Raw genomic sequence first — 27,587 nt, 5'->3', positions numbered from 1 at the left:
CACTGTTTCTTCCCCACTTTTCCCTGGAGAGCAAGCCCACTGGCTCTCCTCTGTGTCTTTGATTCGCTCTTGGTGAAGTCAGACTTAAAGCCTGCGTTTTAAAAAACTAGCTGTTTTTATTATTGTTTAAGATTACATATTGTTCAGGAGTAGTTATGTGTAAAGTCTCACTTCCTGAAACGAAGTGAAGCCGATCTGTTTTGTTCTGAGTGTTCTGGCGACACGCACCCCACTGTGGTGAGCCACAGTGATTCAGATGTCCCTCAGAGCAAACGCGCAGACCTTTGCTGCTCTGAGAAAAGGTGATCGGGTAAAGAGCCTTCATTAGAATGTTGCTTCTCGTTTGTTATCAGCACAGGTGCTTGCCAGTACCTTGTTCCTGCAGATCTTACCCGCACACTAGTGTCCTCACGCCGTACGTCTGTTACACTGATTCCCACGTGTATCACACACCCCCCATGGAAAAATCACTACTGTGTTTCCAAGATGGCTTTTTAGTGCTTTTACTTAGGTGTGTTTCCTTAAATTATCTGGAAGATAAATTATTTCCAAGAGCTCAGAGTCACGGAGTCTTTGAGAATATCTTTCCTTGCATTTTACCATCAGAGATTACTCATAGTGGCTCGAATGGCATAGCGATTTATTAAATTAATTTCATCTGTGTTAAAACCTTGTGGTTGTCCAGAGACGAGGAAAAACACAATGAAATAATAGATTGTGTTAGGAAAGGTAAAGTCACTGGTATTGAATCAAGCCAGAACAAGTATGTCATGTGAAACAGCAGCAGGCCTCCTGCCGGCGAGTGTCCGTGGGAGTGTGGTTCGGGAGGCCCCACTCAGCTCCGAGCTACTGGCAGCCTTAACTGCGGGCCTGGGGCTCTGGGACGTGCGTGGAAAGGACACGGAAGTTGAAGCTAGACTGGAAAATCCCCTTAACAATAGCAACAGAAGAATGAGTAGGTAGTAGGTTCATTTGTACAGCATCCTTTATAACCAGAAAGGTGAGGGTCTCCGTCATGAGGTCATCGGGGCATTTGTCGGAACCTCTGATTACGCTACCTGCCTCCGCCACTTCCCCCTCTCCCGGGGTCAAAAATTTGAACTTACTTTAATTTACTTTTTAGTAGAGCTTAATCGTTCTACCATGTATGATGTATATTTGAACACTTTGGTGATGGAATAAACTGAGATCTATCTAGGAAAGGAAGGGGGAAAGCAGGTTGCTGGTGCCCAGAGCGTGGGGGCTGAGCAGCCGGCCAGTCTGTGCCCCTGATGGGTCCTAAGTAGGACGGCGGCCACTCGCCACTGCTCTTCTCCACAGAGAGGAAGGCATGGCGGGAAACAGACTGGGCGGGGAGAAAGGCATGCAGATGCCTGCGCGTGCCACGCCTGATCTTACGAAGTGCGAAGTGCGTTGGGACAGCGCTCCGCCCTCCGCCAGCGGCCTCTGAAGACTGAACCCCTCTGGGTGACGGTGTGATGGCAGAGGTGGCAGCCTGTGCTTCGCTGTGGGGCTGGCCCTGCGCGCAGAGTCAGGGCTCTTTGTCTTTAGGCAACGTGGGTGGATGACCTCCGTGGCTAGCCCCCCGAGGCGCTGGCTGTCTGTGAAGCACGCTTGGCCTGGGGGCACGTCGCCACTGTCCCTCCAGAGCCTTCACCGTCCACCCTGAGCCTGGCTCTTGGTGCCCCGCGGTCTTCCTTCCTCATCCCAAAGCCTTCCTGTCGCCTTCCCCTCCCTTGCCCTCCTCCCTGCCCCCCCAGCCCTGCGCGTTGGGACCACCACAGTGACCCCAGACTTGTTACCTTCCTTGTCGGATTCTCCAGGACACCCCAAGACCCTGGGGACGGTGGCAGCACATACGGATTGCAGAATTCCTGAGGGCCCCGGGTACACACGGGGACAGGGATGTGATTAGAGCTGGCCAGCGGGAGTGGAGTTCAAGAGTGTGTTTGCTTTTGCTGGCCCAAGAAGGGCAGTTTCTTAATATTTTTCTTTTTAAAGAACGTGTTTAAGACCACCTAGATGTCCGCTTACTTTGTGTCCCTGTTGTCGGCAGAGGTTAGAGGAGCTGGTCGTTCTGCAGTCCCGGGTGTGGGGCTGAAGCCACGAGGTGCACTGTCCCTCCCCAGCCTCCCCCCGCCCCCCGCCCCCCGCGTGGTCCCCTTGGCGCAGTATTTGGTACAGAGGTCCCAGGGACTGGGCGGCGCAAGGGGCAGGAAGAGGGACCGCGGTGGAGCCCCCGGGTGCTCCCTGCGCAGGCTCACGGGCTGACGCTCCGGCAGCGAACCTTTTGATTAGGATTTATTTACTTTGCCTGCAGTCGGTTCCATCTCTCAGCGCCTGGCTTCTTTTTCTCACGCAGCCTACACCTGCATTTAAGGTCTATTTTTATAGAAAGATGACAGCAGCTGCATGTAGACCACTCGGGAGGAATGAGATCGTGTTTGCTGCATTCTGCAGAGAAAGTGCTCGCTTGGCTCGCCGGCACGCACACAAAGGAGAGGAGTTTAGAGCCACCACGTCGTCTCTTGCTGGGCGAGGGGGGCTGGTGTTCCTTTAAAGTGAGCACCCTTGGTGGAACCTTGTCTGTGTGCACACCATGTGCAAGTGTGCATGCGCCTCCCCTGCCCCCAGCCCCATGTGCCAACTCTGTGTCACTGAGCCGGCGCCCGGGGCCCCTGCGGCAGCCCTCCCCTCCTTGCACACCCACGGTTCTGGCCCTGAGGTCACCACATGCCTTTGCGCCCACTGCCCCGTGCACAGCAGTCGGGTGCTGGGGAGGAGGCCCCTCTGTGTCACCCCCATTTTATCCCACGGGCATGAGGCTGAGGGGTGATGCTGGCTTGTCCCAGGCCGGCGTGCAGTTCACTCAGTGAGGACCAGGCCACAGAGTGGCCTCCCTGAGAGCCACCACTGATGACAAGGACCAGGCCACAGAGTGGCCTCCCTGAGAGCCACCACTGATGACAAGGACCAGGCCACAGAGTGGCCTCCCTGAGAGCCACTGATGACAAGGGTTTCCATCGACCTCCCCGTAAACGCACCGGTATCCCCAGTACCTCGACTGGTGGCGATGACGGGTAGGGTTGTGGGAGCCCTGCAGGGGCTTGTCAGAAATACATCATGGCTCAGGGGGCGGGGGGGTTGGTAGTGCTGCCCCAGAGCCCAGACTTCATGAACTAATTAAATATGCCTCCAGACACATGGATTTAAACAAAATGACGTCAGTGTGGGAAGAGGTGTTCTTTACAGAAAGCATTTTTCTTTTTCAGTGTTAGCTAATATCAGGTTTTCTTGGAAAGAAGAGGAAGAATGACCCTGTACTTCTACCCCAGAAAAGTAACCCAAGCCTCTCGTGTTTGTTCCTTGGTGGTTATTAACAGCCAGCAAAGCTGCTGAAACTAAATATTTAAAAATAGGCTTCCGAAAGGAGAAGTGAGCTCAGCAGCCCCCAGGGCACTCCCCCGTCAGGGCCAGAGGTGGCCCAGTTACTCACTGGCCCTCACTGGGGGCCAGACCACCCAGCCTTCATGGGCTGCACTTCAAAAAATACGAATCCTTTTAGAAGTGAAACCCTGGGGGCACCGGGAAGCTCAGTCCGTTAAGCGTCTGCCTTCAGCTCCCGCCATGATCCCGGGGTCCTGGGCTCAAGCCCCTGGTCAGGCTTCCTTGCTCGGCCGGAAGCCAGTTTATCCCTCTGCCTCTGCCCTTCCCCCACCTCAAGTAAATGAATAAAATCCTTAAAAAGAAGTCAAAACCCTTTAGGTCCCAGCTTACCCAGCAGGTGGGTGCGCCAGTCCTTCAAAACTGCTGGAATGTGAGGCTTATCCCTCCGCTTGCTGCTGTACACGTTCTGTGTGTTTCTGCTGAAAAGGGGTTGCTGAATTGTTTAAATTAAGATAGGGTGAAATGCAGCCTGGCCGTCTGCAGCCGTGTGCTTGTCCGTCATACTTCTGGGCCCAGCGGGCACCGGACCTGAGCGCCGTGCCGGTGGGGGAAGCCGGCCCTGCTCCTCGGCATCGGCTCTCCATTTCAGCCAGGCTCTGCAGAGCCCCCATCAAGCTCTGCCTGCGGCCAGCCCTGTGCAGGTGCCAGGGTGGTGGCTGCTCTCTCTCAGGACCCAGCAGGACTCCAGGGCACTGCCTGTAGCCACAGAGACAAGGCGACCCCTCCAGCCCTGGGTCAGGCAGCCTCATGGGAGACGCACGTTGTTCGGCCCCTGCAGATGGCTCGGTCCTTTAGGAAACAGACCTCCAGAAGGCCCATAGGTGTGGCTCCAGGGTCCTGCACCCGAGACTCTAGGACAGAGTGGTGTAGGGCCCCGTGCCATGCAGCTGGCGGGTGAGACTTCTCTGTGCCTTGGTCCCCTCCTCTGGGATAGGGACCTGTGGCCCCTGCGTCCCCTGAGATGCGTTTGGGCCACCAGGGAGATGTGGGCGTGGGGCGGGCTCTTGGCAGAGGGCTGGCTGCTGGCCCTTGCTGGCTGCTGTGTGACCGGAGAAGCTCAGCGTCTGCAGGTTTCTAACTGTGTTTTACCTTTCCGATGCCTTCTGTTCGGAAGCGAGTGATCGACAGCCAGGCGGAGAAGCTGAAGGAGCTGGACAAGGAGATCCGCCCCTTCCGGCAGAGCTGGGAGGAAGCAGACAGCGTGAAGAGCAGCGTGGAGTCCCTGCAGAACCGCGTGACCGAGCTGGAGAGCGTGGACAAGAGCGCGGGGCAGGCCGCTCGGAACACAGGTGGGGGCCGCAGGGGAGGGTGGGGAGGGGTCTGGGGCGGGCAGCGTGCATCCTGGTCTGTTCTTGGGAGCCTGGGCAGCCCGGCCAGGTGGGAGGCTTGAGATGGTGGGTGAGTGGCACACGGGGCACACAGCCCCTAGAGCAGTGGTTTCCAGAGAGGTGTCGGTGTGCAGAGGTGTGATGACTTTCCAGCCAGAGGGGCCTTGGTGAGGGACAGAAACGTCTCCCACCGGGACACCCCCTCCATGGGACGCCGGCCTGCTGGAGAGGAGGTGCAGGGTGGACGCGGGGCCGAGGACAGGGCTTGCTGGTTGGAGGCGGGGGGCTGCAGGGTGGGAGGGAGAGGCTCCCGGCCATGCTCGTGAACACCTCGAGGGACGGAAGTGAGCAGCAGTGAGACAAGACCTCGCAGTGTGCTCAGCCAGCGTGTCTGATTCCTCGACTCTGCTTTGGGGACTAAGTGAATAGTCTGAATTTTTTGCATGACAAGGATTAATGGTGCAGAGGGACTGGGGTTATGGCAACCCCCCCCCCCAACATTGGGTTAAGCCGAGGACGGGAATGACATGGTGAGAGGCCATACCGGGCACAGGTGACTCTGAGCGTCAGGCTGGAAGGCAGGGGGAGGTGAGCAAGAGGGTGGCCTTTCCCTGCCCCCAGTGGGAGGGAGGGCCCTGCTGTGATGTGCTCTGGGACACACAGGCCTGTGTCCTCCCAGGTGTTGCCTCCCAGCAGGCCGTGGCCGTGGGTGTGGGGGCCCAATGGGGCAGGGATCTGAGCCCTGTGCTTCAGGACACCTAGAGGTGTTTGTCTTCGACCCAGAAGCCTGCTCCTGCGGGTGTTGGCGGGAGCAGGCTCCTCCCCCCTTCCTGGCACTCACGGGCCTCCTCCGCCCCGTCTCTCCTCACCCACGGCAGGCTTGCTGGAATCCCAGCTGAGCCGGCACGACCAGATGCTGAGCGTCCACGACATCCGCCTGGCCGACATGGACCTGCGCTTCCAGGTCCTGGAGACCGCCAGCTACAACGGTGTGCTGATTTGGAAGATCCGAGATTATAAGCGGCGGAAGCAGGAAGCCGTCATGGGGAAGACCCTGTCTCTTTACAGCCAGCCCTTCTACACGGGCTATTTTGGCTACAAAATGTGTGCCAGGGTCTACTTGAACGGGGACGGCATGGGGAAGGGGACGCATTTGTCGCTGTTCTTTGTCATCATGCGCGGAGAGTACGATGCCCTGCTCCCTTGGCCGTTCAAACAGAAAGTGACGCTCATGCTGATGGATCAGGGGTCCTCTCGGCGTCACCTAGGGGATGCCTTCAAGCCGGACCCCAACAGCAGCAGCTTCAAGAAGCCCACCGGGGAGATGAATATTGCCTCTGGCTGCCCAGTGTTTGTGGCCCAAACTGTGCTAGAAAACGGGACGTATATTAAAGATGATACCATTTTTATTAAAGTCATAGTGGATACTTCGGATCTGCCCGACCCCTGACAGGTCACTGGGGGGGGTGGATTGAGCAGAAGGCAACTCCTCGGGGGTTTGAACCGGCTGTCTCCACCGAGGTCCTCGCGCTCAGAAAAGGACCTTGTGGAACGGAGGAAGCAGCAGAAGGTGGCCGCGGGCCGGCGGGAGGAGCCACGCGTGAGGACACACCCAACATGTTTTCTAATAGACTAGTAACACTCCGCTCTGAAGAATTATTTATCCTTCGACGTGATAAATACTGCTGTCAGAGAAGGTTTTCATTTTCATTTTTAAAGATCTAGTTAATTAAGGTGGAAAACATATATGCTGAACAACAGAACCATGATTTTTCTTCCTTAAACTTGAACACCAAAAACCACACAGACATGCGCACACACACGCACACACACCTGGGGACAGCTGGACATGTCAGCATGTTAAGTAAAAGAGGAATTTATGAAATAATAATGCAATTCTGATATATTCTAAAATTCAAGAGTGCAATCTTGTTTCAAATATAGTATATTGTCTATTTTTAAGGCCTCACCTGGTCTCTGTTTTAATAATTTGTTTGTCAGAAGACCCTGAAGTACACCTAGGTCTTTTCTGAAAGTCTCAATTCAGAATCATTTTTTAATTTAAAGTTCTAAGATAATTGTTATTGCAAACATTTTATTTGAAAACGTTGATAGACATATTTCTTGGAAGAAAATGTAAACTATCCAACACTGGTTATCACTTGTGATAGGACAGAAACTACTCACTCTGCCGTTATTTCTCGTTAGAAATGTGAGCCTCACTACCTGTCGTAGTCCATGACACTACTTCACAGTCGCTATGAAGGGGACCTGCTCATCGATGCTGTGCATCATTCTCAGACTTATAATCGTTTTCACCCTAAAATAGGGCGTTCGTTGAACTTTGGAGTTCTAAACAAAATCCTGTAGGCTTCTAAGATTCTGCCCCGTGTTCAGACACGCGCTCCCTTGCTGACCGCTCTGACCGTCGGCGTCCGGCGCCGGGACTGGGCAGGTGGCGGGGCCGGAGGAGGTCACAGCGGGTGTGTTTCTGCGTTCTGTCACGTCACTGCGTCGTGTTGCCGATCTCCGAAGGCGCCGTCTTTGCGTGGAGGTGGTGGCATACAGTCCATGTGCCTTAGACGGGCCCTGCTGCTTCTCGCCCCGGCTCTGTGTTCGCTGTAACTCTGAAAGGTGTTCGCTTCCCCCGACTCTCCTCCCGACCGCGAGGTCTCTGCCTCTTCGGAGGCCCTCAGACAGCCCCGTCCCTGTGGAGGAAGCCGGGCTCCTCTTCAGCTTCCGGAGCCTCCGCTGCTCCGTTGTCACAGGTTCCAAATCTCTGGGCCCCGAAAGTGAGCCGCCCAGTCCCACCCCCGGGCCAGGAGGGGAGCAGCCACAGCGCCTCTCCGGGTCCCCACCTGGGTCAGGGGAGTCCGCCCCCCCCCCACCCCCGTGCAGCAGAACCCTCTGAGCATTCCAGAGACCGCCGCTCTGGGGGGCCCGCCCAGGCTCGGTGACAGGGCCCCGGGACCACTGTTCTCTTGGGAAGGGTGGGCTCGGGACCGTCCGGCCTGCGCCCGCCCAGAGAGCGTTTTCTCCACTCACTGTTTACCTTCTCTCAATGGTCCAACTGTGATTAGAAGCCGGAGCCCTGCCTCCCCGCGCCCCTCTGCTATGCACCGCGCTCCATGGGTGCTCTTACCACTGATGGGTGCTACACGTGACGGGTGCTTCTTAGGCAAAACCAGTGTGTGTGAACCACCGCATCTGTGCCGCTCATCCAAAAGACGCGCCCGCGACTGGCCAGCTGGGCCGCGCGCCTCAGACTGCCTGCCTCTGGGCTCCCCCGTGGTCGTGCGGGGACGGTTGGGCTGGTGCCCGGTGGCCCGCCGTGTCTCTGGTGCTGCCATCCGCCCTGGGCGTGCCTCCGCCCCAGTGCCTGCTGGAAGTGCCCTCCTAGCGCGCCGTCCCCTGCCCTGAATGACCTCCTCGGCTCCCGGCGTCTGCCACGCCTTCCGCGGTCCAGCGCCCGCTGTAGCCATCTTCTTCATCTTCTCCACCTGCCCCCCACCCCCACCATGGCTGTGGGGGCCGGTCTGAGTTCTCAGTCCTGGCCGTGAGGAGCCGTGTGTCCCCGTTCACAGAGGAAGGACGTCCTGCAGGTGCTGCGGGACCCCTGTTCCCTTGAAGGCGTCCCCGACCTCCTTCAGACCCTGCCCTGATTCTACCCCGGACACCCGGCGGGGAGAGGATGCCAGGCGGCCCCTGCCCGGCCTCAGGGGCTTTCCTGAGGCCGGGAGTTCCCAGCAGGGACATACCTGAAACCTCCTCCCCTTCCCTAAACATATGGACAATGTTAACAAATCTGAGATAAGCAACATCTCAGTCTAGTAAACAAACAGTACTTTGCCTCTCCTGGTTGGAATTCTTCTGGGGGTGGGTCACCTGGGGGCACTTCTGGAAGCCTCTGTCCCTTGGTGGGGGCACTTTTCCAGCAGCCCCTCCTAGACACGCTCCTGGTGGGAGATGACGGGCCCTTTTGGCCTCCTCCCGGGAGCCCATAGGACATGTCATCGGCCTGCACTACCCTGGGATGAGCTTGGGCCACAGCGGAAGCCTCATGCTGTGGCTTGACAATAGTTGATGATGGGCGGGGTGGGGGGGGGTCTTTTGGTCTTTCGGCCACAGTGTACCTCTTCCCTCTTGTGTGCTTGGGACTTTCTGGAACGCGGCCTCCTGAAGGACCTGAGCGTGGGGTGCTGCCCTGATGGGTGCCCCTGGCGTGGCTTCCACCCGGACTCCTCCAGGCCCTGGTCCGGTGCTTGTCGCCTGGGGCCGGCCTCGGGCTGTGGCCCCAGGAGGCCGGCCCTCCTGGCTTCACGGGGTCCCGGCCACCCACAAAACATGTCGCATGCAGTGCGTATCTGCACACTTTTCCTATTTCCCAAAAGTGACAAAACTCCCCGACAGGACAAAACTGTTCCAATGCTTTAGAGAAACCCACACCAAGTCTCGCGTGTGAATCGAGCTCGCCGGCTTCCCTGTCCGCCGCGTAGGGGACACAAAGACCACCCCAGCCGTGCTCGCCCCGTGGGGTGCTCCGGGCCGTGCCCTGGCTCAGCTTCTGCAGAGTCTGTGGGGCTGGGGGGCGCCCGGGGCTCGTCCGTGGTGAGTGGGCACCAGCTCGGGAGTCCCCGGTGGGGTTGGCGCGAGCGAGGGTCTGTTCCCGAGACGCGGGGAGTCTTGGTGAAACCTGCTGCCCCGGGCCTCTGAGAAGTCGGGATTTCTGGTGTCCCGGCCCCGCGGGTGGCACAGAGGAGACCGTGAGAATTCCCGCTGCCATTCTAAGGCGTGTCTGGCAGGAGGAAGGCGCTGCCCCTCTGGGGATGACCGGCCGGCGCGGGTGGACGGGGAGGCGCCGTGAGGGCTGCGGCCCCAGCCCCGGTTCGCAGCCTGTTGCCGGAGCGGCGTCTGCGAGGCCGCAGGTTGAGTGCGGGAGCTCTTGGCCAAGATACGCTTTTCCTTTCCTGCCGCTGTGGTTTTTCCTTGCCTTGTGACCCCACAGGGCCATGGAGCCCAGGAAAGCCTGTCCCCGTGGCGGCTGCCACCTCGGGGCCCTTTGCATGCCCGCCGGACTCCAGGGGGCTCTCTGGCCCCGCGAGTGCCCCTGCGGCTCCCCTGTACCACTGTGGCCTGCCGAGGCGAGGCAGGGGCCTCGTGTCCCTCACCACGTGTCCCAGGTGGGGCCTGCCGCTGTCAGCAGCGGGCCGTGTCGTGGCAAACAGGAGGCTGAGGAAAGGGTACCCGGACAGACCCTTCGGCCCTGCAGGGTCCTGCCGTGGGTCCTTTCCTTGTCAGCCCAAGGGAGGCGGGCAGAGTGGCAGGTCACACCCTGGGGGCGGCGTGCACACCTCCTCCTCACCCTACACGACGGAGGGGCGCCCCCACGGTCCCCGGCCCCCTGGCGTCTCCGCTGGTCGTGGGCAGGCCAGGCGGGAGGTCACAGTCCCCCCCGTGCCCCTGGCCCAAACCTCAGCCCTCTGAAGCGAGTCCCTCTGCTGTAGGGAGTCCGCAGAGCTGTCAAATACTGTTCTCTTCCTTCCGGTCCAGATCTTTCTCAGACTGCGGCGGAGAGCTTGGAGTTGCTCCAGGAGCTCCTCTGCACTTGTGAGCGTTTGAGAGGTGGATGAGGGTCCGTCACCCAAATCTGCTGCTCCGCCCAACGCCATGCTTCCATCTTCGTGGTGCAGATCTCGACAGTTTTATTTTCTGCAAAAGTAGAATGTGTCCCCTGGGGTCTAAGTTAAGATGAGGTCCGTGTGTGGTTCCCGCGCGGGCAGGTGACCTGTCATCTTGGCCGTCTGCCGGGGGTGGGGCTGGCTGTCCCTGGGGAGCCACGGCCCGCGGGGGGAAGGGAGCGTCCCGGGTGTGTCCCGAGTGGAGACTCTCAGTCTGGTCAGAGGAGGCCCCAGTGGCACTAGCCGTGCTTGTCTTTCACTTCTGCCGCTGCTGTGTCTCGAGTCCCTCCTGAACTCTCGCGTTGAGAAAGAGGTTCAAGTCCAGGAAGGCTGTACCACTCCTGCGTTAGTGGCAATTGGTTTTTATAACTCCGTCCCCTAGTAGGCAAGTCCGATAACCTCCAACAGCAAACTAAATGAGCTAATTGGTAAACACAAAAGCCGGCATTATTTCCAAGGGTTTCTGCAACTACCCCTCTAGAGTAACACCTGTGATCCAGGAAGTGTGTGAGCCCGTGTAGACAATTGTGTCAGGTTTTTAGAACTGCATTCTTTCTCTGATGGCACACCTCTTCGTTCGGTTCTGTTGCCCAAAAACAAAGACCAAAGAAGGCCAATCTCTCATTTGACTCTGTATTCTCAATCTGCCTGTTTTAAAAGTTGCCGTCCGTAGTAGCCGCTCGCTGTGAGGACCCATCCTGACCCTCCAAGTGATTGTGACCAGTGATTCACGTCCTGTGTGTCTCCACTCTTCTAAGAAAAAACAACAAAACGAGAGTATAAGTTATTGCTCAGCAATAATCATGTTGTTAACGTGAGTCAACAACATGTCTGATTTTCTGATAGCATTATTATGTTTTATATTTTTGTTTACTGTATATTGTGTGTGGTTTTATTTGGTATTTATTTGTTTTGAGGTCTTGCAATGTTTTTGTGTTTCTGATGCTAATAACTAAAGTTTGTAAGAGTGTAGAATGCAAAACTTTGAAATGCTAAACTGTCTGATTAGAGGAAAATAAATCTGACTAAGGAGTCTGGGTTTCTTTTGCCGCCGTCTCGCACAGGCACCTGGCCGTGTGCCCTGGCCTTTCCCTCCCGCGGGTCCTCCCCGCCTCTCCTCTCAGAAGTCGCCTCCTTGGCAGCCTCCATGGCCACACGGCCCCATGCTCATAAGGGCTCACGCTTGGCTTCATGCTCTGCTGTCCCAGTCTTAGAACTCTGGATGTTTGACAAAGGGGTCCCATGTGCTGGGTTTGCATGAGACCCAGCAGGCCACACGGCCTCGCGGCCTCACAGCCTCCCCTGCAGGTGGAGCTCTGACCTCGGCGGGTCCAGGAGGCCGGTGCGCCCAGTGCTCTCAAGTCCGGCTTGGTCCAGAGCAGACACGTTGGCCCTCGCCCTCCTGCCAGGTCCAGGCCCGGGCATCCGGCCTGGTGGAAGGACCCCCGACCCGGCACCCGCCATGGGGGTTGTGGGCTCTTGGAGCCTCAGTTCCTTCTCTGTCATAGGGAAGAACCGCATCTCTCTCCTTTCTGAAATGCGGTTACTAAAAAGCTGTACCAGGGCACGTGGCTGGCTGAGTTGGTCGAGCCCAGTTTGTGATCTTGGGGTCCTGCGAACAGCGGGAAGTCTGCCTGAGATTCAGCCTCTCCTCCCTCTACCCCCGCCTCCCACAGAATCTCCGGCAGACTGTGCGCTCAGCGCGGAGCCCAATGCAGGGCCCGATCTCACGACCCTGTGAGCCTGAACCGAAACCAAGAGTTGAACCCTTAACCGACTGTGCCACCAGGCGCCTCTAAATAAATAAATCTTTAAAAAAAAAAAAAAGGCCACCCCAGTATTGACCATGCAGGTGCTTGTGAAGGCTCCAGGCAACCAGGTTTTTTAAAAACATTTATTTCAGTAATCTCCACACCTAGCATGGCTCGAACGCAGGACCCTGAGATCAAGAGTTGCATACTCTTCTGACTAAGCCAGCCAGGGCCCCCCACGCAACCAGTTTGGTGTGTTGGTGGTGAGAGAGCCCGTAGGACCCCTCCCAGCTCAGCACTTCTCGGGGTGGTTATAAGGACCAGGCCCAGGGGCAGGAAGCCCTCAAGAGCACCCCAAATTATCCAGTGAGGAGCCTTCTTTCCAGCGCGGGTGCAAAGACCATGCAAACTGCCCAGCCTTCCACACTGGTTCTCAGGTCACACTGGTCCTGCCGTCCGGTGCTGGGGGGCCTGCCATAGAGTCCTGCCCCACCCCATGGCCTCAGCCCTGCAGTGGCGCACACCGTGGGGAGCCCAGGGCCCCCCAGCTCTTCCGAATGCAGGCTTCCACACCCAGAACCCAGAGAAGGGTTCCACACCCAGAACCCTCGGCCTAGAGGCTCCCAAGTCTGCCTGCCCCTGCAGCGAGAGGCTTGCGTGCCGCCGTCTCTCTGGCACTCAGGTCTGGGCTCCCACTGTGGCCTCAACCACACCAGGGACCCTGAGTGACGCTGCCGGTGCCTCCCCCCATCCCGCGATGGAAGCTAGACCCCCTGAGGACAGCCCAGACCAACAGCACGGATGGCTCTGTAGGCTGGGCAGGCACGGAGCCACATGGACTCGGGGTTTTCCTGCTCCTTTGGAGGGGCTGCACTCAGCCAGAATTCGAGAAACTGGATACTTTTCTTTCAGCCTTTCGGGAGTTTGTTTCTGAGTTGTGCAGAAAGGGAAGTGAGCCGTACACCTGGGGAGAAGAGCGCCCCCTGCTGGTTGCACTGAGCCAGAGGCGCCCCTGGGGACCCCAGGCGGAGGCTGCAGTGGACCCGGTGCCATCCAGCAGCAGAGAGCCCGGCAGTGACAGCTGGGGGGCTCGGAGCAGCTCCCCCACCGGAGCCCGGACTGCTCCCAGGACTGAGTGTGGCAGCACAGCCTTGGCCTCCGTCCCCGGAGTCAGCACTGGGGGCAGCCCGGCTCTCCTGGTGAGTTGGGACCAGGGAGGGCGCCGGGCAGAGCGCTGTGAGCCCTGAGACCTTGGGGGACGGCATGGGGCCCCTGTGTCCCAAACCCTTCCAACCAGGACTTCCGAGGACAAGCTGGAACTCACTGGGCACGGAGGTGCAGGAGCGCACGGAGGCCCACCATGCTGCTGGCCTGTGGTCACTCCACACTCGGCCGCAGGACCGTCCCACGCAGGCCGAGGACCAAACCCGGAAAAATGCCCGAGGCCGCTGCATGACTGCGCTTGGTCGGAGATGCCCGGTCTCCGGGGTCACTTTCAAGTGAGAACATGGAGTTCGGGGGAGGGGGGGTGGCGCCCCCAGGAGAACCTCCTTGCGCTCTGCTGGTCTCCCAGGACTGCGGTTCACCCTGTAGGACGCTCCCGGCACCCCAGATGGGTGAAGACCTAGAGATGGGGTCGCTCGGTGTAAAGTGCGGGTTTCCTGCAAGCGGACACAAACATAATCTAAATCCTGACCCCGAGGGATCTGTGACCAATGCCACCGTGGCGACCAGGCCAACGGAACGTCCGCAGAGGAGGTCTGCGCCTTGACCCCCAGGGCTGGCCTTGGAGGAAGGCAGAACTCAGAGGCCCACGCCAGGACTCCCCTCCCCCAGGCTGCAGGGCAGGGCTGGGCAGGGCTGGCGGCTGCCGGTGGGGCTAGGCATGTTTGGCCTTCGGGTGGCACGGGTGGCATGAGGCCCAGGGAAAAGCGCTCTCGGGGCTGGGAGGATGTGGTCTCAGCCACTGTGGCCACTGGCCTGGCGGGGGGCACTCTGTGCTGCCTTGGCCTGCTGGGTCCTCCCAGGCAGTGGAAGTGCAGGGTGGCGGGTGTCACACGCTGTGGCACCTCCTCACAGAGGCCCGCCCCGGCCACCTGGCCCTAGTGGCTCCCTCCTGGTCACCACGCACTCTGACTACCCCGATCCGTGCTCCTTCCGAGCCCTCCCTCAGCACGGTGTGGCGTGTACATCTCCCAACTCCCCAGCCAACAGCAGGTCCAGGGGGCCGTCTCCCGGCCCTCCACGCCCAGCCCCAAGGCTGCGCACAGAGGCGAGGCCAGGTCAGGGGCGGGGACTACTCTGAGACCCCCAGGCCCTGCAGGTGACAGCCCTGCCTCTGGGGAATGCCAGCCATCCCTTCCTCAGGTACATATTTTTGGGGCAGACCCTGTGCTCCAGGCAGTACCCAGTTGGCCCCAGGACAGAGGATGATGACAGTGGGGGAGGCCCAGGATGGCCTTTCTGGAGAGGTGACTTCATGTGGAGACCGGAATCTTGAAGGGGAAATCCTGCCACGAGGGGCTCCACCTCCATTGCCCCATGGCCCTCACCCCTCTTTTCCCTGTGCAGGAAGAGAATCGTGCTCTCTGGAGAGAGACATGAAGGCCCAGAGATGCGCAGGAGACTTCCCAAGGTCACAGAGCAGATCAGGGACAAAGGTGGGGGTGAAAGAGCCGCTGACTGCTCTTGCGGGATCCGTTTCCAGAGCTGTAGAGAAGGGAGGGGGGAAGAGGAGTCGGAAGGCGGTGATTCCCACGGCTCTGCAGGTCTGGGTGGGGCCCCCCGGGGCGGCAGGGCTGTCGTTCACACACCCTCACACTAGAGGAGGGCTGAGGTGGCCTGTCAGAGCTCCGCAACCCTGCGCCATGGAGTTGGTGCTGCCTTGGAAACAGGAACTGATTAGAGGCCTCGCTGAGACCATGCACGGCGGCCTAGTCAGGGAGGTGTGGGGTCCAGTTTCCCCAGGCCATCTTTCCTGCCACCTGGACGGGGTTGTGCACAGAGGGGAACCAATCCAGCGAGGGCAGTCAAGCCAAGTCAGAGTGAGACTGAGAGACACAGGCAGACCAGAGACCAAGAGCTTGGCTGGTCCCTGGATCCAGCCTTGCCTGAAGCAGATGCTTCATGGCATTTCCTGGTTCCTGGAAAAAACTCACCTTGGGACTTTGCATTTCTGCTACTTCCACTACTTCCAGTTGAGGTCTCGACCAATTCCAAAGTGTGTGCCCATGTGCATACCTGGGTACCCAGAGCACGTGTGCGTGCAGTTCGGGGCCTTCTGTGTGCACAGGGCACCTGCTGCAGTCCAGCCATGCCCTGCATCGTGTCTTTACTCCTGAGGTGTCCCAGGGGCTCTTGGGCAGGTCCGGACCAGGACTGCTGCCTGTCTCCTACCTCAGCATGGGCTCCATTCTGGGCCACCCTCTGATAGCTGGACACATCTGGGCCCCTGTCCAGCTGCTGCTCAAGGACGCCCCCTTCAGGCTGGGGAGATGGATGCCACTATCTCATGGCCCGCGGGCCCCAGCTCCTCCTGTTTGGCCACCTTCCTTCGGTCCACCACCCACACTGGAGGCTACAGCTGTGACCGCCTCTGTGTCCTGGCTTTACCACCACCACTTCCTGCCCTGTTCAGACAGCACGGTCTCTCTGGGAATGGCCTGTACGGCTGGGGCGGGAGGGGTCCGAAAGTTCCATTTCCCCACGGTCCAGCCACCCCACCCTCTACAGCCTCTTTTGGACCTTGGCCTCAGTGCAATCCACTTTCTGAGTTGGGAGAAAGGAGCCTTGGGAAGACCTGCCTGGCCTTCCAGGCTCAACTACGGTGCTCTGGGCCCTGGGAGTGAAGCCTGCTGAGCCTCCCGGCTCTCTGGCTTGAACAAAATCACAAGTGGGGTAGTGGGAGGAGGTGAGGGGAGCAGAGCCAGACACTGGTGGAGTCCCAAGAAGGCCCAGTCCACAGACCTGCCGACTTCCCAGAGAGAAGCAAGACAAGGGGGCAAAACAGATTTGACCCCAAAGAGCCCCTCTGTTCCTGATCGATGCTTCCTCGGAAGAGGGAGCTTCCCATCGGCCCGACAGGCAGACAAGGCCAAACTCCAGGGCCAGGAAGACCCCCGAGAGCAGGTGCCCACACCCCGCTGGGCTGAGGGGGGTACAAGCTTGTGTCCTCCCTCCTTAGTCCCAGTCAGAGAAGTCCTGCCCCTTCCCAGGGGCAGGTCCCACCCTCCTTGGAAGAAATATCAGCTGCGGGGGACATGCAAAGACCAGCCCCAGTGATGGGTCTAATTCCAGGGGTCTGCAGGGGAGGGGCAGGGACATAGGAGAGGGCAGGGTAGCCAGGAGAAAGGAAGCTGCCAGGGAGCCCGAAGGCTAAGTCGTGGCCGTCCCACGGGTAGTACCCATAGTCGTCCACGTCCACACGCGTGTCCATCCCCCGTCCCGCAGTCGCTCCCCCTGACCAGCTCGTCCTGGACCCAGGGGCCCACTCCTCCCTTGCCATCAGCCATGACCAGGAAGATGCCATCTGCCGCACTCCGTCACCCACAGGTCACCCTCTCCCCGCGCATCCATTCACGACGCCCCACCCGTATCCCCGTCCATCACCGGGTTTGCTGTGCGAGTCTGTGCGCCCACCCGCCTGCCCTCCGCCCGCCGGGCCCTCAGCACCACCCCCCCAGCCCCATGCCTCCGGCACCCCCTGCACCGTCGGGCCACCTGTCCATCTGTCCATCCATCGACCCAGCCATGCTCCCGTCCACGCACCAGCCATCCCGCCACTAACCTGCCACCCAGTTCATCTAAATCCTGTTCACCCACTCGTCCGTCCTGCAGCCTCCTCTAGGAGCCACTCATCAGCCAGAATCTACCACCTTTTCTCCCCGCCATCAGCTCAACAAAACCCACCGGACACCTACCGGCAACCGCCCATTTATCCAAGCACCATGGTTCTTCCGCCTTCCACACTTTCCGACACTCTTCCCCACCACCGTCCCCAGCACAGTCCCCAGCACTGTCCCCACCACGGTCCCCACCACGGTCCCCAGCACCGTCCCCACTACGGTCCCCAGCCCCGTCCCCACCACGGTCCCCACCACGGTCCCCACCACGGTCCCCAGCCCCGTCCTCAGCACCGTCCCCACCACGGTCCCCACAACGGTCCCCACCACGGTCCCCAGCCCCGTCCCCACCACGGTCCCCAGCCCCGTCCTCAGCACCGTCCCCACCACGGTCCCCACAACGGTCCCCACCACGGTCCCCAGCCCCGTCCCCAGCCCCGTCCCCAGCACCCTCGCAGCACCTGCCCAGGCCCGCCCTCCTCTCTCCATCCCTCAGCTCGCGGGCGTTGCCGTGCTCGGTCTCCAGCCCCCAAACTCCTGTTCCTCCCGCGCCGACAGGTGCGCGCCCCCCACCACTCACCCCGCGCCGCTGGCAGCCACTGGGCCTGTGTCCACAGGGCTCGCGCCGCACCACCCGTCCGCCACGGTCCGCGGCGCAGGCAGGAGGGTGGGCACCCGGCCCCGGCCGCACGGGGTCAGGACGGCCGCGAAGCCGGAGGATGGTCACCACCCCGCCCCCACCACACCCTCGTCCCGGAGCCGGGGGTCGCGACAAGCTCCTCTTCCGGGGCGCCCAAGGTCCTCAGGTCCTGGAGGGCTGAGCGTGCTGGGCGGGAGCGAGTCCGGCCGGCGCCTCGGGGGCGCGGGGGCGGCGGAAGGGGGCGTAAATGTGTAACCGCCCGGCCCCGCCCCGCCCCGCCCGGCCCCGCCCCGCCCCGCCCCGCCCGGCCCCGCCCCGCCCCGCCCCGCCCCGCCCGGTCAGGTGGGCCCCGCGGGGCAAAGTCTCCGGGAGGCGACGCGGGAGCGCGGCGGGATGGGCGCGCTGGGCCGGGCCCTCCTGGGGCTGCAGCTGCTGGGTAAGCGGGGGGCGCCCCGGCGGGGCCCCGAGGCGGCGGGAGGGCCTCGGCTCGCCCCGGGCGGGCGGCGGGAGCTGGAGAGGCTCCGGGGCCTGGGGGAGGCGAAGACCCCCCCGCCAGACCCCACCCCCACCCGGGCTCGGCCCTGCCCTCGGGCGCCGGGGTCGGTTCGAGGCGCGCAGCGTCCCCCGTTCCTGGCTACCGCAGCGACTGCGCGCGGGAGGGCGCGGGCTCCAAAGCTGACTCGGTTTCCCCGTCCCCGACGGCGCGCGGATCCTCGCCCTCGGCACCGCGGCCGACGCGCGTCCTCGGTGCTCGCCCCCGAGGCCCGGGAGCTTGAAAACTGCAGCCCGGCCTTGCCCCTCTCTTAGCCCCTCGCGGTTCCCTCGGGACACAACTCCCAACCAGAGACCCCCTCCGGCCCCTTCTGCTGAGCCGAGGCCTCCGCTACCCCCTTCACCTCCGTCCCTCTGTCGTCCCTGTCCTTGCCCCCTGCTCCAGCGACGGGCAAACTGGGGGCGGGGCAAGGAGGCGATGGGGCCGGCGTCCTGGAGGGGGCACGCGGGGGCGGGCGCTGCAGGTCGGGTAGGAGTTCGTCAGCATCGAGGCGGGGCTCCTGCAGGGTCTGGGCCGCCCTGGCGACCCCACCTGCGCGGGCTCTGGTCCCAACCTTCCCTCTGCCCCGGGGGTGGGCGCGTCGGAGGCGAGAGCACTCAGTCCTGCCCGTCCCCAGCGCTGACCCGGGCCGCCTACAAACTCTGGATTCCTGGTACGGACTTCGAAGCCGCCGCCAACTGGAGCCAGAACAGAACCCCGTGCGCGGGCGCCGCCGTCGAGTTCCCCGCAAACAAGGTGCCTTCCCCACACGCCTCCCTGGGGGGCTCGGGATGGGGACTCACGTGGCCGGGGTTTCGGAGCAGGCAAAGGGGGGCCGCTAGCCAACCCACTTCTTCCTGCAGATGGTGTCAGTCCTGGTGCGAGAAGGTCACAGCATCTCGGACATGGTGAGGGTGTGGCTGAGACCCGGGTGGGAGGGGGCTGGTGGTCCCTTCTGGTCGTCTGGAAGCCCCTTTCTTGCCTTCAGATCGGCCCCAACCTGCCTGGGAAACCGTGGAGGCCTCCAGCCTTTGTCCTCTGGAGGGGCTTCTGGGAGGTTCGGGCAGATTCCGAGGCAAACACCTTGGTCCCAGCTCAGGCTGTGCCCCAGCCTTGGAAAGGGGTTCAGAGGCGTCTCCTCTCCCCGATGCCCTCTGTTTCTGGCCTCCAGCCCCCAGAAGTCAGTCTTCTCTAAGTTTCGCTCCAGGAAACACCCTTCCCCCACTCTACTCCCCAAACCCTTTCTGTGTCCTGGTACCTAAAACCCCCCATCAGAAATCACAAGGGTCTTTCTCTCAAACTGCTTCAGGGGACACTGGTGTTTCAGAGAATGGTGGGAATTAGGAGGGTAAAAGAGGCTCCAAGACCAACAAATCTGGGCAAATCTGGGAGAAGCCATCTACTTGCCTGGAGCTTTCAGGCTATGTTAAAGGCTCTGAAAAGGCCTGGGTCTTTTTTCCCCGTGGTCTGTGAAAGGAGGGGTCAGCAGGCTACTTACTGGCCTAATGCAGCTGCATGGCCAGAGCTAGGAATGGCTGCTTTTTTCTTTTTTAAAAGATTTTATTTATTTATTTGACAGAGAGAGAGAGAGGTCACAGGTAGGCAGAGATGCAGGCAGGAAGCAGACTCCCTGCTGAGCAGAGAGCCTGATGCCGGACTCGATCCCAGGACCCTGGGATCATGACCTGAGCCAAAGGCAGAGGCTTAACCCACTGAGCCACCCAGGTGCCCCCAGGAATGGTTGGAGGAAAAAAGCCAAAAGATGAATACTTTCATGGCCTGGGAAATATAGAATTCAAACTTCAATGTCCATAAATAAAGTTTTATTAGCACACAGCTCCCCTCCCCATTCAGTCACTAGCATCTATGGCCGCTGTCATGCTACAAAGCACAGTTCAGTGGCCATGAGGGAGTCTGTGTGGCCCTCTGAGCCTAATGGATTTACTGCCTGGGCCTTTGCAGAAAGGCTCACCACTCCCTGATTTAAAGTGTCATTTCCCGGGACCCCAGGGTCTCCGAGTCCTCTCCTAGTTAGGTGCCAGCACAGCGCCCACTGTCCTCTGGGTTGACCATTGTCCTGTCAACAGCGGACCTGCCAGCATGGTGTGACTGATGTGAGGGTTGCTGGTCCGAGCAGGGGTGGAGCTAGGGGCAGGGGCTCTGGGTGTGAGTGCCAGGGTTGAGGTCCTCAACTAGCGGCCACTGGACCTTGTGTGGGTGGGCAACTTGTGGGGAGGCATCCAGTGGCCCCAGTACCATCCAAGCTCTTGCCCAGATGCGGGATCTGGGGACCCCAGGTCTTATTTCCACTCCCCAAGGTATCTTGGTTAGTGGATGGTTTCCGAAAGCGCCAGTAATGGTGGGACCTGGACACTCATGGGGCAGGACAAGTCAGTGCAAGGGACCCCTGCCCCCCTGAGAGCCAGAGCAGTCTGTCTTGGCAGGGGGCATCAGGCAGATCCTGGGGGTCCCGATCCTGGCAGATCCGGGGTATAGATCCCTTTCTGTCCAACACAGAGACTAAGGTACGGAAGGGAGCAGCAGCTAGGTGAAGGAGCCAGCGGAGGCATAGGGGGGCAGCTGGGTCCAGGGCCCACTCCCCCTGCCCCTGCCTAACTGTGGCAACCAGGCAGGCAGCAGCCCAGAACAGGAAGGGGGGCATCTAGAGCAGGTGTGGACCCTTGAGCGGCGAGTCAGTTGGGGTGGGGGCCTGGGGCCCTTCTCTGCTGACTGTTACTTTCATGATCTCCTTCTGAAGAGCTTGAGGCGATTAAAAGAGTCATTCATTCATTCTTTCATTTCCTGACAGGTCCCTCTGTCTGGCCCGTCTTTCCATCCCCCGCTGTCCAAATGCGAGTCTCATTATAATCTGTGATGCAAAGTCAGCTGCCTTATAGGGGTGCTTGTGGTGTTTGGAGAATCCCTTCGCTGCTGCTGAGTCACAGTCATAGCCGAGCATATGTCTAATAAGTGATATGTCACAGTTCTGCCATCGGGCACATGCTTATGTGGGACACTAGCTAGAGAACCAGCTTTATTCTTCTCCTTAGAATAAGCCCAGTTTCTGATGTCTTCCTCCAAGCCACCAGCCTCGCCCCTTGGCTGCGGCTCAGCCGCCCCCGGTGTCCCTTTGCCTGTTCCCACTGTCACCAAGCGGTCCTCACCCACTGGGGCAACTCTCCTGTCTGCTCTTCTGCTCCAAGGCCAACTAGTTCTTTGCAGATCGGACTGTCGTGGAGAAACTGGAGGGTACTTTTGTCAGGAAACAGCCGCAACGAAACCCTGGAGTTTTGTTTGGGAATGAACACTCGCTTTATACCATCAGGCTGTGAATTTCTCTGCAAATGTTTCATAGAAGTCGAAACTAGAGTTTTCTTTCTTTCTTTTTTTTTTTTTAAGAGTATTTATTTATTTATTTATTTAACAGAGATCACAAGTAGGCAGAGAGGCAGGCAGAGAGAGGAGGAAGCAGGCTCCCTGCTGAGCAGAGAGCCCGATGCGGGACTCGATCCCAGGACCCTGAGATCATGACCTGAGCTGAAGGCAGAGGCTTTACCCCACTAAGCCACCCAGGCGCCCAAAACTAGAGTTTTCGAGTGGTCACCATACAGGTCTTATACAGCTCGGGCCACTCATTAACACGTTGTAATGTGGCTTTTATTGTGAACGGTACAATGTTTTTACAAAATCATGTGTTTGTTCTAGTTATTTATTTTTATGATGAGAGTTGCTCCTCTTTCCTTCCAGTCCTAACTCCTTTAATTTCTTTTTCTTTCCAAAGAGCATTGTCCAGGGGGTGCCTGGGGGGTGTAGTTGGTTAAGCGTCAGACTCTTGGTTTTGGCTCAGGTCATGATCTCAGGGTCATGGGATCGAGCCCCATGTCAGGCTCCACGCCCAGCGGGGAGTCTGCTTGGGATTCTCTCTCCCCTCTTCCACTACGCCTCCCTCCCCACTCTCTTTATAAAATAAAGAAATCTTTAAAAATATATAACATTGTCCAGGATCCCTCCCCCTAGGTTGAACAAAAGTGATAAAAGGGGCATCTGTGTCTTGTTCCAACGTGGAAGAGAAGGCGTGTCGTGTTTCTCCATTGAGTGTTATGATTGCTGCAGGGTTTTGGTACAAAAACTATTAAATTGTGGAAGTTCTATTACTAGCCTGCTAGCAGCTTCTTTAAAAAAATGATAAATAGGTTTGTTGGACTTCTCTGGTGTTTTTTGTTTGTTTTACATCAAGTGAGATACGATTGCCCCTCCCTCCTTTTAGCCTTTTAGTGAGGTTTTCTAAGGTTGAATTGTCCTTGTGAGACCGCTGTCCTGGGACCTTCCTGTAGGTGCAGGTCCCAGCAGGTCCCCCCTCTGCAAGACACCCGACTTCCCTCTACCCTAGGACGCTGATCATGTGGGCACGAGACTCCTCGCTGCATCTGCTGGGACATCATCATACGTACCACTGGGAAGTAGGGCTGGGAGCAGTCCTTGGACGGGAACTGCATGATCACCTCGCATTTGTAAAATACACTAGTGGATCTAGTCAGTTAATATATATTTTTAAAGATTTATTTTTTTTAAATTTAGATTTATTTATTTTAGAGAGAGAATGCGGGAGTGCGTGGGGCCGAAGGGGAGGGAGAATCGCAAGCAGACTCCCTGCTGATCGTGTGGGACTCGATCCCACGGGACTCGATCCCACGACCTGAGTGGAAGCCAAGATTGGGACCCTCAACCGACTGCACCACCCAGGTGCCCCTGATCAGCAAATATTTTATTGGGGATTTTTTTTTTTTTGCATCTACATTTATAAGTAGAACAAACATACAATTTTTCTTCATCTGCTTTTGGAATCAAGATCACCACAGGCCTCATGAAATAGCCTGGGCAATTTTCACTCTCTTTTCTGTTTCCCAGAACAACTTCTGTAAGAAGAAATCAGTTGTTCCTTGAGAGTGCAGTGTACTTCGTGTGTAACAACATTGCTGCCGGAAGCCGACTGACGCTGAAACTTCTTTAGTGCTTGTTGGTCTATTTGAATTCTCTTGCTTCTTGTGTCGATTTTGACATTTTGAATTTTTCAAGTCTGGCAGTCCTTTTCATTTCTTAAGCTTCTCAGTGTCCGTGTCTTCCCACAAACAAGTAGGCCCTTCAGGTGTGTCTCTCTCCCATTTCGTTCCTTCTTCCTCCAAGCGTGTTGGCAGGGCAGGTCTCTGCCGCTGTCTGCGGTCTTTCCTTAGGTCCCGCATTTGAATGGACTTTTGGCCGGATATAAAATTCCTGATAGGCCCTGCTTCTCCTTTAATACATGAAATATCGTCACACTGTCTTGTGCATCCGTTGTTCTTGCTGAGAAACCTGACCTCTGAGGATTTTTTCTTTCCTGGGTGATCTGTGGGTTCTCTCTGAAGCTTCTAGAATGTTCTTCGTGTCGCTGGCGTTCCTAAGCACACTGCCCGCCTTCTGGGTGTGATTTTTCTTGCTGGCCACGCCGCGGGGCGCCTTTCCATGTGGGGTTTCTCAGCTTTCTTCACACCTGGAAAACACACCCTCCTGGCTGCTTCAAATACCCCCCCCCATTTGTATCTGCATTTTGGAACCCTGGGGTCTGCACTCTCCTGCTCTGCCCTGCAGGGTCCCTCCCTCTGCAAGGACCCGCGAGTCCCTGGGTCTTCTCCAGCTGGACCAGTCCACATGTTTATCTCACCTAGTGCGCTCTTCCTTTCAATTATTCCCTGTTCTGTAATTTATTTATATTTTCCCCCTTTGGTTCTTTTTATTATTAGGTTTTCATTTTTTTTAAAAAGATTTTTATTTGCTTGTCAGAAAGAGCAGGAGCAAGGGAAGCGACAGGCAGAGGGAGAAGCAGACTCCCCCACGGAGCAGGGACCCCCATGCAGGACTTGATCCCCGGGATCAGGACCCCAGCCAGGGGCAGACACCTAACCGGCTGAGCCACCCAGGCGTCCCTAAGTTTTCATTTTAATTCCAGTATAGTTAACATACAGTGCTACATCTCTCGAGGGTGCAGGATAGTGATTCACCCCCTTTGGTTCTTCTCCAAAAACGAGTTCTTGCCCTGTGCGTCCCGGCCCCAGTTCCTGCGGCGCCCCCCCCCCCCCCCCCCCGTCTGACTCCGGGGCTCCCTTGCGCCTGTGGGTGGGGCTGTCTTGCTGTCACCTCCCTGCCCCTGCCCCCTCTCCCTCACACAGTTCAGGGCCGCCTTCACACTCCTCCGAAGCTGGGGTTCCTGGTTTGTAGTTTCTCGGGGGTGATGGAGAGGGCAGTGGCCTTAGTGTCACCGTGCCCCAAACTCTTCAGGCCCCCAGGGCTCAGGCTGGGTCTGGCCCCTTGGCCTGCAGTCCTGCTCCCTCCGGTTTCTCTGACCCTCAGCCAGGGCCAGGCGCCCCCAGACCCTGAGCTCCCCTCCCCGGGAACAGGGGGGCCGGCGCGGGACCCTGTGGCACCTTGGGTCACCGCGAGGCGCAGCCTCCGCCTGTGCTTCCCGCAGCTCCTGCCCTGGGACGGGGAATTCGTCCTGGCCTCGGGGGCTGGCTTCAGCGCCCAGGACGCCAGCAGGGACCAGGGCTGTGGCACAGGTGAGGCGCCCCGGGACGGGGTCGGGGGGGGGGGGGCGGGGAAGGTGACCAGGGCGGGGCCTGCCTGGGGGCGTGTCTGGGCGGGGCCCGGTTGGGGGCGGCCCTCCCGCGAGGCTCAGGGACGCGCGCCCACCCAGGCGCCCCCGCGCGCTTCCTCGACCCCGACCGCTTCTCCTGGCACGATCCCCGCCTGTGGCGCTCCGGGGACGCGGCGCGCGGCCTGTTCTCCGTGGACGCCGAGCGCGTGCCCTGCCGTCACGACGACGTCGTCTTTCCGTCCGACGCCTCCTTCCGAGTGGGCCTGGGCGCGATCCCCGGCCCCGCGCGCGTCCGCAGCGTCCGGGCTCTGGGCCAGGTGAGCTGGCGCGCGCGGGGCCGGGGCTTGGGTCTCCCCTCCGCGCCTCGGCCCGGGCAGTGCCCCTCCCGGCGCGCCGCCGCCCCTGCCAGGCCCCGCACGTGAGTTCCGAGCACTCAAAGGCTGCCCCTCCCCCCACCCCGGCGCCGCTCGGGACCCGGCCACCCGCAGACGTTCACGCGCGACGAGGACCTGGGGCCGTTCCTGGCGTCCCGCGCCGGCCGCCTGCGCTTCCACGGGCCGGGCGCTCTGAGCGTGGGCTCCGAGGCCTGCGCCGAGCGGTCGGGCTGCGTCTGCGGCAACGCGGAGGTGAGTGGGGCCCGCAGCGCCTGCCGGGGGCCCGATCGGGGCGGGGGTCCGCTCGGGGCGGGGGTCCGCTCGGGGCGGGGGCCCGGCGTCCGGCCTCTGCCGCCGCGGTCTGGCCCTCCCGCCTCCGAGCTGACCGACGCCCTCCGCCAGCTGCAGCCCTGGATCTGCGCCGCCCTGCTCCAGCCCCTGGGCGGTCGCTGCCCCCCGACCGCCTGCCGTGACGCCCTCCGGCCCGAGGGCCAGTGCTGCGACCTCTGCGGTGAGCGCCCCCTCCCGGCACGTGTTTGCTGAGACGGCCTAGCTACCGTGGCTCGCTCCCAGCCTCAGTTTCCCTGATGGTACTGGGCCCTCCCGTCGCAGGAGCCATCGTGTCGCTGACCCACGGGCCCACCTTTGACCTGGAGCGGTACCGGGAGCGGCTGCTGCAAACCTTCCTGGTAATGGGGCCGCGCCCCCCACCTTCGCCCTGCCACCCGCCCCCGCCCGGGACCTCTCCCCGCAGGGACCCCGGGGCCCCACTTTGCCTCACTGACGCGGTCACTCTCCGCGCACCCGGCCACCATTCGTCCCTGTGGCCGGGGCCCCCGCAGGTCCGAGGGCGCGGTCCCGGGGACAACCCTGTCTCCGTCCCCAGCCGCAGTACCAGGGGGTGCAAGTGGCGGTGTCCAAGGTGCCGCGCCCGGCCCGGCCGCGCGACACCGCAGGCGCGGAGGCGGACGCGGAGATCCAGGTGGTGCTGGCGGAGACCCGGCCGGAGACGGGCAGGGCGCGACGGCTGGCCCGCGCCCTCCTGGCGGACGTCGCCGAGCACGGTAACCGCGGTGCGTTTTCCCGGTCCCTGGCCCGCCCCGCGTGGCGGAGACTGAGCCGGCGCCGTCCGTTGCAGGCGAAGCCCTTGGGGTCCTGTCGGCGACAGCTCGGGAGTCGGGCGCGCCTGTCGGGGACAGCTCGGCGGAGGGGCTGGACGGTGCGGGTTTGCGCGCGGAGCTGGCCGGCGGAGTGACGGCCGCGCTGCTCCTGCTGCTGGCGCTGGCGGCGGGCGCGCTGCTGCTGCTGCGCCGCGCTCGGAGGCTCAGGTGCGCCGGCGGGGCCGCGGGCTCGGGGGCCGGCGGCGGCCGTGGGGTCTCGGGCTGCCGCGCGGACCTGCAGGGGGGCGGTGGCTCAGGCCGCTGGGTCGCGGGGCCGCGGGGCGGGGCCTCGGAAATGGGGGTCGCGGGGCGGGGTCTCAGGGCGGGTGCGCTGGGGTCGCGAGGCCCAGGGGGCCCGCGAGGCGGAAGGGGCGGAGGGTCAGGTAGCGGGCGTGGGGGCCGAGCCGCCGAGGGCTCACGGGCGTCCCTCTTCCGCAGGTGGAGTAGACGCGACCGAGCGGCCCCCGGGCCGGGGCTGGCGCCCCTGGGCTTCTCCAACCCGGCGTTCGGCGCGGCGGGCTCCGCGGAGCCGGTGGGGGGCCGGGAGGGGGAGCCGGGAGGGGGAGCCGGGGAGGGGGCGGGAGGGGGAGCCGGGAGGGGGCGGGAGGGGGAGCCGGTTCTCCCCGCGGCCGCGCTGGGCGCCCACGGCCCTGACTGCGCCCGCCCCTTGATTCCCCGCAGCCGCCGCAGCCTCCCGCGCCGAAGCTGGAAAACAGCAGCACCAGCCGCAGCTACTTCGTTAACCCGCTTTTCGCAGAGGCAGAGGCCTGAGCGGCCGCGAGACGGGTCCACCCTCGCTTCTGCCCTGCGCCACCCCCGGGAAATGTCCGGGACCCTGACCTTGCGGGATCCCTGCCCCCTTCTCCACACTCCTTGTCCCCCGCAGGCCAGGGTGGGGTGGCTTTGCCCAATAAAGAGGTTTCCTGCCCCTGCTTTGCCTTTGCTTGAGCGTGGGGAGCCGGCCAGTGCCCTGGTCCGTGCGTCCGCTGGGGAGGGGTCGTTCTGAGTCCTCCCTCCTGCCACCCGAGAAGGGCAGCTCCGGGCGCTACCTAGGGAATGGGTCCACCCGAAAGCTGCAGTCTGCAGAGTTGCACCCAGAACAAGAGGGCGCTGCCCCCGGTGCAAGGGGAGGCGGCTGGAGGACGCGAGCAAGGCACTGGTAAGCCTGGCAGTCCGGGCCACCTCATCATCCTGCCACACGGCTGCCG

At 60.6% G+C, this 27,587-nt stretch overlaps 2 protein-coding genes across 14 annotated transcripts in view; both read left to right on the top strand.

The window, feature by feature from the left end:
• Window positions 1-11,485, top strand: part of TRAF3 (TNF receptor associated factor 3) — a 119,126-nt gene extending 107,641 nt beyond the window's left edge. For all 13 annotated transcript variants that reach the window (XM_082737495.1, XM_082737502.1, XM_082737501.1 and 10 more), the window contains 2 exons: window positions 4,562-4,736; window positions 5,654-11,485. In XM_082737495.1, the coding sequence (XP_082593621.1) occupies window positions 4,562-4,736; window positions 5,654-6,225 (747 nt within the window). In that variant the 3' untranslated portion in view covers window positions 6,226-11,485. The remainder of the gene's footprint in view (window positions 1-4,561; window positions 4,737-5,653) is intronic.
• A 6,513-nt stretch (window positions 11,486-17,998) lies between these two features.
• AMN (amnion associated transmembrane protein) lies at window positions 17,999-27,291 on the top strand. Its single transcript, XM_082737550.1, has 12 exons — window positions 17,999-18,121; window positions 18,855-18,973; window positions 19,081-19,125; window positions 24,720-24,807; window positions 24,945-25,162; window positions 25,334-25,471; window positions 25,622-25,730; window positions 25,832-25,908; window positions 26,106-26,283; window positions 26,358-26,547; window positions 26,818-26,911; window positions 27,070-27,291. The coding sequence occupies exons 1-12, from the start codon at window positions 18,079-18,081 to the stop codon at window positions 27,148-27,150; spliced, it is 1,380 nt and encodes a 459-aa protein (XP_082593676.1). The 5' UTR covers window positions 17,999-18,078; the 3' UTR covers window positions 27,151-27,291.
• Window positions 27,292-27,587: the final 296 nt, after the last annotated feature.

The sequence above is a fragment of the Mustela nivalis genome (genome assembly GCF_964662115.1).
Source record: "Mustela nivalis genome assembly, chromosome: 6".
Taxonomy (NCBI): Eukaryota; Metazoa; Chordata; class Mammalia; order Carnivora; family Mustelidae; genus Mustela; species Mustela nivalis.
The sequence above is the reverse complement of the archived record's forward strand: the minus strand, read 5'-3'. Positions and strand labels throughout refer to the sequence as shown.